General features: G+C 41.7%; 1 protein-coding gene across 1 annotated transcript; it reads right to left on the reverse strand.

Annotated features, from left to right (window-relative positions):
* Positions 1 to 1,536: 1,536 nt before the first annotated feature.
* LOC120557717 (RNA-binding protein 15-like) lies at positions 1,537 to 6,181 on the reverse strand. The gene has a single exon (XM_039798274.1). It carries the CDS (start codon positions 5,991 to 5,993, stop codon positions 3,444 to 3,446), a length of 2,550 nt encoding a protein of 849 aa, XP_039654208.1. The 5' UTR covers positions 5,994 to 6,181; the 3' UTR covers positions 1,537 to 3,443.
* Between the last annotated feature and the right edge of the window lie 7,457 nt (positions 6,182 to 13,638).

The raw sequence follows: 13,638 nt of genomic DNA on the forward strand, positions 1-13,638 counted from the left end.
GGTGAAAGGTAACTACATTTTACCTTTATCGGACAGCAACTACTATACAAAACATATGATTACCTAACAAAATGTGCTTTTGCTCCGATTACTTAAGGACTCACTTGCAGCTGTCTTTGTTGTTGAGATTTACAGTAGTTGCTGCACAAATTGCTGGTGTATTTGTGACTGACACTGTAAAATGTATTTGTAATTTCCCAAATAGAAGTAAAATACCAAAGAAGGTTGAATCTGCAAAAAGCAACCGTAGTCCTACTGTAAGTAGACCCTCACCAGCACTGACTGACAGGATATTTTCTTAATAAACCACAAGACCTCGAAAATGTTGTTTCTTCGATAAATTGTCCGACTGTCTTAACAAAAGCTGTGCATTGGTTTGATATTTACGTCAAGGACTTTACATTTTAAGTCATTTTGATGATCTCTTCACCCTCCAATCAGCTTTTAAACAGGGCCTAGTGTGTTTGTGGTAGTCCTACACATTTTAATACGTACCCAAGTCAGCAGTTTGGGCCATCTTGATACTTTACCTGTGAGACAGGAGCAGGTCCAGCCATGGGGGTTGGGGGACTCAAACCTTTTTACAGCTCCAGGAAACCTTGAATCCCAGTCGTGGCACCGTTTGGACACATGAAGCTGCTCAGGTCCCTTTAGTTTGGAGATGAAGCTGCGATGAGCAGGAACAGCACTGTCTTGATGATATACATCCTGACTCAATGATAGCAGGATACTCTTCACTTTGCTTTCATATGAAGTTTAAAAAAAAAAAAATTTAAAAAAAAGTGTGTAAATCAGATCAACATATCAACTAAAGATTATGATTCCCTGCACAGGACTTTGGCAATCTTTTCTCTTCTGTTGCGTTTCCTTTCCATTTTAAAAAGGCAAATAAAGCAGATGCTGCGTCACTGTCTCAACCTCTTCCCCAACACAGGATGAGACACGTTCGAAGTCTGGCCCTAGCACAGAGATCTTCTTCAAAACTCCAATGCAAGAACAATAAGCAACTACACAAATGAACTCTGCTCCTTTCTTGAGCTTGCTGCAGACGCTGAAACAATACTCGGTGCTGCTGGAGCCAGATGAAGAGGAAGACCGGGGGCCTGCTGTGCTTCCGCTGAGAGGCTGTCAGATGTACGCGACCCCGGGGATTTTGGCAAACCTTGGCGAGTGACAAACCAGATGGTTTCTCAGCCACACCTCCAGATAAACAGGCCAGAGGCGACTGAGGAATAAGCCACATATCTGAAGAGACACTGTGACTCTAGATTTGCCTTCGCAGACGGACTGAAAAAAAAAAAAGTATTCTAGTATGGCCAAATTTCAATTTGAATGAAGCTCTTCACAAAGAGGTCATTCAACAAATGATGATCAACAAAGTGAAAACACAGAACCGAGAGGCTGAGCTCCCATTGATTCTCACACTTCCTCTCCTGTCTGTTGGGAAGGCTCCTGCTGTCAAAGTGATAAAGCCTTTAGAGTTTGATAGACAATTCCAAGTACAGAAAAGGTCACAAAAGCTGTCTTCCGAAGCACTTGTGTTTCCCACGAAAGAGTAAATTTATTGAGACAAAATCTATCAAGTGCATGTTGCACTTTGACAGTTAGGTATACTTCTTAGGCCCATGAGTACTGGTGTATTCCATTTCTCTCTCCAGATATCCTGAGTACAAAGCACACATCATTTCTTTTTTTTTTTTTTCCATTTGAAACACAGTACTCAAACCAAAGCATGAAAAACAATAATTAACAGTCCCTTCAGAGGAAGGCGTGCAAGGCCACTGGAGATCAGCCTTCTCTCCTCTTTCATTCATTCAGAAGTCCACTGATAGTATAGCAATATTTTCTACTGTCATTGTCCATGGCATACATAGAGCTCTTAATTTATAGGTCACATCATCTTTTCTAATTAGTGGATTATAACATAAGAAAAGTGACTAATTTAAATCAACCAATTACTGTTTGATATGATGCCAGTAAAAGTACAATATAAAAAAAGGGGTGGGCACAAAAGCAGCTCTGTATAATATAATGCCACTCAAAACAACAGACTTATAATTCCTTTGAACAGCTTTCAGTTTTGTTGAGACACTCCATGGTAATAATATTTAGAGCTGAAACCACAGTACCAGTCCAAAGTTTGGACACACTTTCCCCATTCACTTAGGAAAGTGTGTCCAAACTTTAGACTGGTATTGTATAAAACAATTGATAGATAATTCATCTGCAACAATTTTGATAATTGGTTAATCAATCAATTATATATTATTATATCATTTGGTTTTGGACTGTTGGTAAGACCATACATAGCTTTTTAAAGACATTAAAAAAAACACCATTTCTGATGTTTTATAGACCACATAATTAATCATGAAAATAAGCATTAGTTCCAGCCCTAAATATTAGCCTATAACATAATGCAGTTCAATACAACACTGAGATGAGAAATAGGGAGCTTAAAAGCTGCTTTTCTAACATTATTTCAACAAACATAATTAGCTTTATAAAGGCAGTGGTTTTTGCACAGCTATTGTATTGAACTGTATTATAATGTACAGATGATTGCTGCTTGTGTCCATCCCTACATGTATCTACCAGCGCTCAGTGAAAAACACAACAGGAAAAACTGTATTCATTTCACCTTGTAATGTCACATAAACCTCCAGAGGTGGCTCTGAAAGGAGCCTTGCTATTTATGTAATCTATTGAACTATAACCCTATATGTCCTTAAGTGCCCTTTAACACAAATTCTTTAGCTTTAAGCAGGACTGGCCAAAACTGACAAAAAATAGAAAATCTGTTATAAAGAAACTTTGAATCAAAATGTTTACTTGGTCAGCAAAAAGTAATACAGATGCACATCTGGAATATGCCTATTAATGAGCAATGGATAAAGCTTTAGAGCAAATAGATATATTTCCTAAATCATATGTACATGCGTTTCTTTCAAAGGCTGGCTGTACAAACATTATAGCACTACAAAATGTGTTGACACTGGCCAGTTAAATATATGCTTAGTACAGATTAAATGAAAGCAAAATACTCTGTTTTGTATCTTAAACTCTTTTTTTGTTATATGCAGTCATTGTATGAAATGATATAAAAGGAATTCTGTTCTTTATAAACGAGATAAGGCAAAATATAGTATTGATTCACAGAACTGTAGCTTGCTCTGAATTAGGCTACTTTAAGCAGAGTACCCTTTAAGTAATTTACATTTATCTGTCAACTAAATAGCAGAAAGCAGCGTGTCGCCTATATTATTATTAATCAATCAATTTCTCAAAATGTATTCAATTCAATGTGACTTTCATTTCTATAAACTTAAAATCAGACCACAATCATTTGTTATTCTGTTTTGCTATCATTACTTCTCCCTGTTTTTGCAACACACAGTTTAACAGTTCATGAGTGTGAAAAGAACCATTTAGATTTATTTTTTTTATGACGCTCCTCTGATAATAACCATCACCATGTAGTCGTCGTCTGATTTGGCAAAGGCTTTGGCAGAAGCATCCACAAACTGCTGTGAGAACTCACATGGGGGGAAAGCGTGAAGGACTCCTCCGTGGTCCTTGTCGCGGCTGCCCCCGACAGAGAGGCTGATGATGCCGGCCGCCTCCTTCTGCTTCAGGTAGGACACCAGGTTCTTCAGTGGTCTCTCGGCAGAGCTGCTGGCGTCCTGGATCCCTCCGTCTTCAGATTTCCCGGGCACGGCCAGGAGGATGGCGTATCCACTGGAGCCGGCGGCCTTGATGCGACGAGAAACTTCATCCAGCTTGGGCTGTTCCAGGCGCAGGCGCTGGCTGATCTTCAGCTGGGACACTTGACCCCCCGCGGAGACCTGCAACAGCAGACTGGTAGCCACGGCCACGTCCCCTTCCAGCAGGTGCAGTGATGTGGGAAAGCTGCTGTTCTTCAGCAGGAGGACGCCCTGCCAGACCTGACTCAGCTTCTGTCCTCCAGCTGCCGGCTTAGACTGCTGGCCAGGCTTGAAGGAGGAGGAAAGAGGTTCTAGGCGATCCTCCTTCCTCGCCGGGCTCTTAGATGGGTCACTGGTTTTGCGTTTGCGGTCCTTCTCAGAGTCTGGCGCAGCCGGGCTAAGTGTTTTTCTTCTCTTGTCTCCAAAGCCAGCGTTCTGGCGCTCTCTAATGGGGGAGGTTCTGCCAGAGCGAGGCAGGCGTTCAGGGTCACTGCAGCGTCCCCCATCTCCAGGGCTGCGCTCTAATGAACCGCCATGACGACGCAGACCAAAGTCGGCGTTGTCAGGTGAATGATCCAGCCGGCCGCCATCATCCAAATGTCTCCTTTTGCGGCTTAGATCTCGGCCTTGTAGCTCACGCTCTATTGACCAGGTGTCATGGGAACGCCTGTCCAGACGATCTATGGGATCAAAGCCTGCTCCCCGCATCCTGTCATGGATGCCCATGCCAGACCATTCAGCACTGGAGTACAGATCCCGGTCTCTGAAGCGAGAAAGAAGTGGAGGAGACCTCTCCCTCACTCTCACAGAGTCAGTAAGGCGATGGGCAAAGGGCTCAGGAACAAAGTCATAGTGTGGCAGGGGGAGAGGGAGCTGCACATACTGCTGCTGCTGCTGCTGGTAGCGGTGCTCCGTCTCCGCAAAGTCCACCCGGAGTCTTCTGTCAGGGCCACCAAGAGGGAAGCCTCTCATATGAGTACATGCAGCCTGAGCAGCATCCAAACTTTCATACTGGATGTAAGCCCACACCTCACCTTTCCTGTAGTCTATAGTCCTGATGGTGCCAAAGCGGTCAAACTCCTTGGCTAGTGCAGCAAGTGGAACCCAGGGTCCAAGGCCCCCCACCCACAGCCTGGTCGAGGGTGTGGGTTTACCGTAGCCAATTTTAAGTGTGTTGTGGCCCAACACTTTCCCTGACATCGCTACTTTGGCACGGTGAGCCATGTCAAGATTCTCAAACTTGATGAATCCATAGTTGTTGTTCTGGCCTCTCACTGCCCGCTTTATGTCCACCTCTGTTATCACCCCAAACCTGTCAAACGCCCTCCTCAGGTCGCTCTCTGTCACACTGACGTCCAGGTTGCCCAGAAACAAAGTCCGGTTTGCCCTCTGGTCATCCTCAGGGGTCATTAGGTCCTCATCACGGAAAACGGCACAGTCAGGGACGAACGGGGGTCTATTCCTGGCATCATACACAGAAAAATCTCTTGTCTCTCTGTCTCTTTCCAGATCTCTTATGTGAGGTGGTGTTGGAGGAGGAGGAGGAGGAGGAGGGGGGAGACGGCCCAGAGCCAGCTGCTGTAACCGGTAGCCTCTGTAGCCCATACCAGTGGGAGACAGAGGTCTCTGAGAGTGGAGATGCCTGTGTCCTGGGGAGAAATTGTCTTTTGAAACAGGGGAGCGGCTTCTGCGTCTGCTCGAGTAAACGGTCTCTATTTTCAGAGGCCGGTCGTACAGCACCAGCTTGCCGCGGGCGTGTTTGGCCGAACGGGCGTCTTCAGGCCTCCTAAAGTTCACATACGCCACCCTGTCGTCGTTTTCTCGGCTAATTTTAACACTCACGTCACCAAATCTCTTAAACTCGTGAAACAGTCCGTCTTCTATCTCCTCGTCGTTCAGCTGGTTGCCCAGTTCACTTATTTTGAGAGTCTTGTACTCGTTTTCTGGGGTTGACGGAGGCCGCAGGTCGCTGCGTGAACCGGACCTGGGTGTTTCCGCGTCGACGTCAGCGCCGCTGTACGGCTTGCTCCCCGGAACAATCCCGTAGTCGTAGCCGCTGCTGGTCCGACTGGATGAATTATGTCCGTCTAAATCCCTCATGTCTCTTTTCTCACTGTGTACACTTCTCCTGGATGAAGCGCCGCTATGAGCAGAGCCGTTGCCGTTGTTGCCGGCAGCAGACGACAGGGCTCCGAGCTTCTTGCTGCCCGGGTGGCTTCCTCCTCGGTCTCTGCTTTCATCTGGCGCGCGGGAGCGTTTCTTCACCGGTGACCGCTCTTTCCCTTTCATTTCCAAATTCTGATATCCGCAGTCTACCCTAATCTCTTTCAGTCTGCTCTCTGCCACTGAAATAGACTTTAACTCTCTTAATGTATACGCGGTTTCGACTACACACTCAAGCGAGCAACATAACCGCCATGTTGGACTACTACTTGCAGTCCTGTAAAGGAAGTACCGCCTACACGCCTGTGGAACAAGGTGATTGGCTGAGCGGGGTGTCACTCGTGTAAAAAGGAAGTACGCTCGCCTATTATGAACAAGGGTGCGGCCAAATAGGTTTTTATAATATTATTCGATTAATATTATTGTAACCTCTTTGGTTCGACTACGGATGTGTCTGCTTTGGAGTTAGAGTGCAGTCAAGGCAGAAGTTGAGTTAGAAATAACAAAAAGATAATGATAGTGGCAGACTAGATTAGACACATTTGAGTAGATTAGATTAGTCTAATCTTCGTGAATTAACATTAATTAAAATACAGTATGAGTTAATTGGCCTACATGTAGGTACAGACAGCATAAAAAAGTTGGAATAACATAAATTGTTGTGGAAAATTATTGTACAGGCTTCATGGCGACCTTGAAGTAAGGACACTGATAGTGTATTGAGTAATAAATGGCAGGAAAACAACACTTCCTTTGGAGGAGGGGCGGACTGTTATGTGTAGAGCAAAGATGTAACAAGGCTGTTGCATTTGTGCAGGAGGTGTAGCAGGCCAAGGCCTGGTCAGGGACCAGCTGTTTATAATAGAAGTTTATAGTGTGCCTGCACTGGAACTTTTTAGATCTTTACATCTAGTGCATGACAGCGTACAGTAGGCCTATACAACCCTCAGTTTTTCTGTAATAATAGCCTACTTTATCGGCAGTAGGTAAGCTAACCACCACACTGTAATATCCATGCAAGTGACAGTGTTAATACCGTGTGTCTTTAGTTGCTATAACTACTGCAGTTAAAATACTTACTGTAGGCTTTGAAACTTTTTTCAATTAAAAACATATTTCAGGCATTGTAATTGTTAATATATATTTTCTATACTTGTGTTAAGGGGTTTCAAAGATGCAAAAGAAATCAATTAGTGGGGCAGGTGGTGCTATTTAATGTCACAGCGTGTATATTTCTCATGTATTATCTGTCCCACTAATTATTTCAGGCAGAACTCAATTATTTTAATTTGAGTTGCAATGTGAGTTCAAACTTTAGGATCCATTTATGTAAACGTTTGTGTGTCTTTACTAGCTGTACTCCTATCAGCCTGCTGGATACTGAACAAACACGTTTTTACCAAATTTACACCAGTAGGGGGCAGAGAAGGTCCTCCTAACAACCGTATCAGCTGTTTATCACTTAAACAGGAAGGTAGAGCACTACCTGTCTAGACTAAAAAAAACTATTTGAAACTATTTACTTAGAACCCTCAGCCAGAGTGTCTCTATGTCTATCTTCTGGGAAGACTTGTATTGAGTATTGGCCCATCACTACTCTGAATAAAACATGAAGAAACTACAGTAGAACTTATATAAAACATCCTGATTCTATGATGTTCAAACCCAACAAAAAATATTTAAACCTAGTTTAACTTTAGTTATTTTGTTAAAAAAAATGATTTGTTATAAAAAAAAAGAAAGTCTAATAACATTTCCTTAACACACATTGGAATCCTTCACACTTTGACATTGCAACTTTGTTAAATTTGATTGTGCTGTTTATGTGTGTGTGTGTGTGTGTGTGTGTGTGTGTGTGTGTGTGTGTGTGTGTGTGTGTGTGTGTGTGTGTGTGTGTGTGTGTATTTATATTGGATTGAATAATTTGTATTATAAACAGAAATACTGAAATTCTGTTATAATCAAACTAAGAAATACAGAACAAAACAAAATACACACACACAGATCAAATATATCCATTACTACATGCAGTACATATTGTACCTGTATACAAATCCTAAAAGCTTTACTTACCTAAGCACCTAGTCTATTTCATTTCCTTTCATAATAACTATATATAGTCTTACATTTTGTTACATTCCCTCACAGCATCAGTTGAAGAACACAATGACCTGCCCCTCAGATCACTTTGAATGAAATTAGTTTAAGAGCCTTGAGTTTGCTTCCATTTCAATGAACCTTTTTGCTCTTGTTTTTCTTTCAGTAATTACACCACACCAACCCAGGCTGTATTGTAGCCTAAGCCATCATCCAAACTACACCAATCTGTCAGTGGGGTATTTTTGGATGTGTGGGCACTTTTATTATTATTGATAATACACTGTAATAAAATGCTGAGGCATGTATGTAGGGCACTCCCACGCGTAGGATTACAGCCTGCACAACAGCAGGGGGAGAGGTAGTCGTCCAATTATTAGAGTGTGTTGCTTTATGGACAGAAAAGCTAACAATTCAGATTAGTTAGTGACACATGCAAACATATACGCACATCCATGCATTGCAATTGTCTTTTTTTTTCATCTGAGCTTGTTGAGATTCTTAAAAAAAGAAAATTCTTCTTGAAGGAATGCTGTTTTCTCTACCCAGGCTATCACAGAAAATACATATTAATTTACAACAAAGTTCACCTTTACAAATCAAAACGTATAACAGACAAATAATTACATCTTGATCACATCACTGAGTCTGACCCTGTTATTTGTTGCATCAACCTTGTTGCACTAACAAAACTAACTTAAAAAAACAGTGGCCTTTGCTGTATTTTAAAAGGATTATGTTGTCCAAAAAAAATGGGGACATAAGCTGTGCCCTCAACCCTGTGAGCTGGACTGGCCCCTCTTTGAGAGACCATCTGGTGAAGTTCTTCTATAGACCGTCACATGTCCCCGTGCAGGCCCAGCGAGGCAATCTGCCACCCAGTATTTAAAAGATAGTATTGCGGGGGGGCAGGGGTTGTTGTTCCTGCTTTGCATCTCTTCCCAATATCCAGGTCAGTTGTGTGTCCTCAACCAAAGCATTCATCCATCATTGAAGTGTGTCAATAAAATTGTGCTTACATATAAAATGGTGCCAAATTTATGGAAGGGAATTATAATTGCACACTTTTAGTAACATATTTGAAGAAAGATTTATCTCAATTTCACCAAGGCTGCTGCTATAAATTCACAGAAATATAAAACCTTAAATATACTGCAACAGATAGGCGTTTCATCCGATAATAACCATCAAAAACAGAATGCCATGCAAGGGTTTTTGTTAATGAGCTGTCAAAGAGAAAATCTGCAATGGATTAGTGAGGGGAAAAACAGCTTTTAATGAGTTTTTATTTTTGTGCTTCGCATTAAGGTGAACAGCATGGCTTGGCCCACTGCACCCCTGGCTTTTCATGTGAGACAGATGCTTAGTAACAGATCTGTTTGTGTATTTCTGCCAACCAAAAGACAACCAATCCATCACCTGTCTCATCTGAACCAGTATTGAATCCTGGATGAATTTCCTGTCATGTGTGTGAAAAATGAGAGCCACCTACTGTTTCTCATCACTACACTCTATCACTGCTCCCAAGTGATTTTTAAATGCATTCATCTGTTATGTTTCTTATTGTATCTCCATTTAATGACAAGACTCGTCATACAGTACAACAGTTTTGATTACAACCTGTGTTGCCGTATGGCGGAGCACTGCCGTCCGTCTCTCAGAACCCAACATGACCCACTTTCTCCACTGTCTGAACACCTGCACAACACCAGCATGTCCCTGTGCACTGATGCACAACAGTGTGAGGATGCATTGACAGATAAAGCAGAAAGCTAAGACTGTTGAGTGTTTTTTTTTTTGACAATAAATAAGTTAAGCATTAATTAAAGAGCCTTATCTTAGGGAAAGATAAACATGAAAGCATGATGCTGATGAAGTGGTGTTGTGAGAGAACAAGCATTAATGAATTGTAAGTGCATTGATAACAGAGAGCAATGGCATGCATGTGGGCTGACAAATGTAGACATTGGTCGCTTCAATTCATCCATTCACATCCGTCAAAAGTGTTTACATTCACTTGCTTTCAGCAGGATCTGCAGTGCAGATGTAATGTTTGTTCAAGTGCTTGTACTCAGAATAATGGACTAGATAAGCGATACCACAGAGCCTAGTGCGGAGTGAATCTTTTTTTAGGAGCTGAGAGTGACCCAGACAGCGCGAAACACAAGGGGAGGAAAGGGATGGGGAGGGAGGAAAGGGATGGGGAGGGAGGCGCGGGGATAGAAAAGAGATGGGGAGGGGGGAATATAAATGAGACTGGAGTGAAGGAAAAGTACTGGGCGGATGTGGTGGTGCAGATGCAGAATGCATGAGTGCAAGTGAGTGGAAGTGGGTGAGAGGGAGCACAAAAGAAAGCGGGTGCTGCAAAGCAGGGAGGAGGGGGTGGAGAGGAGGGGGGGGGACAATGTGAAGTTAGAGGCGACTGAAGGTGAACAGCAGAGAGGAGTGTAAATGTGCAGTGAAAGGGTGCTGACGTCAGACACCAAGGACCATGAGATTCAACAAAAACCATTACGGATATTTGAAGTAAAGATTTCAGAGAGAAATTCATTATAACAAAAGGAAGGACACTGTGCAGGGACTGTGACAGAGAGCAGAGAAAAGGATGATAAAAATAAACTCAGAAAAAAAGAGAGAGAGAAAATAATAACACCAATATTAACACCAAGCTTGCCAAAGAGAAATAGGCCCACTGTCACTCAAGCTTTTTTGGTGTTCAGTTCAGATTTATGCTTTATTTGTCATGCTAGCAGTGTCACTTTATGGATGAAAATGTCAGTCTTTCGTTTGGGCCCCCACTTAAATCCCAACTGAAATATATCAACAGCTACTGGATAAATGTTGTACAGATATTCAGGGTTCCCAAAGGATGAATCCTGCTGACTTTGATGATTCCCTGACTTTTCCTCTAGCTAGCACCACCATGAAGTTGACATTTGTGGTTTTGAGTGAAACATCGCAACAAATGATGAAGATGAATTGTTGAGATGAATTGTAATAACTTTAGTGATCCTGCTAAACAAATGATGTTTACATCAGCATCAGCTGTACTTTGTGTTTAGTGCTAATGATCAAATGTTATCATGTTAACACACTAAACTAAGATAGCAAACATGGTAAACATTATACCTGCTAAACATCGGCATTTTAGCATCGTCATTGTCTGACATTAGCTTTAACATTAGCTCAACGCACCACTGTGCCTAAGTGCAGCCTCACAGAGCTGCTAGCACGACTGCTAACATCTGGTGCTGAATGAACAAGAAATAAGAACTGATGTCTAGGGTTTTTACCAAACCACAAACTGCAGATTTTCACAGTAGGAGTGAAGGTAAAAAAAGAAAAAGGTTTAAAAGTATGTACAATAAATGCAGGTATGAGTAAAAGGACACAGGGTACGTGAAGGCAGAGCAAAGCTGCAGCTCCTCCAACCCAGATGGGATTGTTTCGGTCATTTGCTAACCAGAGAGGGCAGCAGCACCGTGGTGCCAACAGTCCCACAGGCCTGCAAGGCTGCTGATGCAGGCTTAATAAAAACCCGAAAAATTATGAGTGTATCACTGAGTGACACACCGCTGCCCACTTAGCAGATGCCCTGCAGCACTTGAGGCTGTACTGCCTTGATCAAGAACACCTTTTTGTGGAAGAAGACAGTGTGACTTTACAGTCGCCTCATTGTTATGCTACATTACTTTATTCCTTGTTCTTAAACTGGCTTCATCAGACTTTATTATCCTGTTAGACTTGTTTCAGTCTAAATATGTCTCAGACATGTTTTCCATTTCAATGTCAGAGATTTCTTGTGAGACATTTTCTCCCATGAGACAAAGTATCAAAAAAGTTGTGAAAGAAAAAGCGGGACAAGAAAACATCTTTAATCCACTGTAGATTTACACTACTTCAAGTATTTGGATTCGATAAATATTAATCTCCATCTGTCACATATAAGATCCCACAGAAACCTCAGAGACTATATTCTAAGTTTAGGTCACACATGTTTGTGGATTTTTTAAATGCATTTTGTTGTTCTTCAACTATAGGATTAAGCAATTTGTGGAGGGAGGAATGCAGAAAAGAGAGTGCAGAGATGAGGCAAAGTCTGTTATGTGATCCTGAGGTTGCTGTGGCAACTGCTCCCAGCAGTTACCTCGAAGAAGGTGCATCAAAAGCGTCACCAGCAAACATCAGCTGTAGAAATACTAAACACAGATCAGAACCTGAGCTTGTCTTGGATGCTACAACAACATCCTACTGCAAGGCTTCACAAATAAAGAGAGTAGACACAAGCTGTGAGTCAAATGTACTGTAGAGGTCATGTCTAATTTAAGGGACAGTTCAAACTGTATTAATGCTTGTTATACAGGATTTTGTCCTCACAAAATTTAAATCCACTTATTCCATGTTTACTCCCCTGTGTTCTGTATCATCACTTAGACCAAACTGCATAATGATAAATGTGTTTGATAATGATGCAGATGAATGGAAAAATCAAGAGGCAAGTGAGGGTATCTGATTAAGACGACCAAGGAGGCAGACGTGTGGGAACGGAGGATGAAATAAATCCATACGGTCAGGACAGGATAAAAAATAGCCACTCGATAATATATCTCTGTGGTGTTAAAGAATATTCTGGCGGGTGGTGCATGATTTATGGTCCCCTGGGTGACTGTGTCTGCTGCAGTCGTGTCGCATGTCCAATGTTTAATAGAGAAATGACCACCCAGTGCAAGTCCAAAGTTTGACCAGGGAGATATAGCTGTTAGTCAGAGATTATTAGAGTGAAGTCATATATGAAGAGAATTAAATGTAAATTATATTATCTCAGATAATGGATTTATGTCCAAAAGGAAAAACAGACTTTTATGTTGATGTAATTCTTGTGTTAACAGTAAGTAGAAGGCAATGATTAAAAAGTAAATATGTCCATTTACTCAATGAATGTACTTCAGTACAATTTCAAAGTACTTGTACTTTACTTGAGTATTTTCATGTTCTACTTTGCACTTCTACTCCACTACATTTATTTGACAGCTGTAGTGTCTTTTTTAGATGAAGGCGCTTTTACATTCAACACATACTGTATGATCAGTTTATGAAGTTTGATGCAATCATAGATTGAACTATCCAAATAAAGCGGCTAAAATTAGCTCCATCTTGGCCCACTACATGTACAACATTATTTCTGCAACATTATTATAATCCTACATGTACAGTCATTAATGCATGCAATAAATCATCATGAGCATTACTTAAGTATAATATTTACTACGTGTAGTCTTACATTACTGGTAGAAGGTAATAACACAATTGCTCTTCTTCAAGTGCAAAATGTCCTTCTTTTCTCCCTTTAACTGTATTATTAATTTATTGTTCATATATTAATGCTTATTCATTGTTGAGCAGTGGAAAAAAGCTTGCTCGTGTGTTTCACAGTTAAAACCAACAGCCTCACTGTTTTAGCTGTTTTTGGGGCGTTGCCAACAAAACCTCAACACTATTTTTGTTACCTTTAGAAAAGCATGAGTGTGTTTTTGTGTGTGCGTGGGGGAGAGGGGGGTCCTCCATCCTGACAGGCCAGTGTTAAATGGCTTAAATGTTTTATCAATTGAAATGACGAAAGCTGCGTCATACCATCACTTCCTCAGGTAGGAGTGGATAACCTTGACAAATCCCG

Source organism: Perca fluviatilis, chromosome 4, assembly GCF_010015445.1.
Source record: "Perca fluviatilis chromosome 4, GENO_Pfluv_1.0, whole genome shotgun sequence".
Taxonomy (NCBI): domain Eukaryota; kingdom Metazoa; phylum Chordata; class Actinopteri; order Perciformes; family Percidae; genus Perca; species Perca fluviatilis.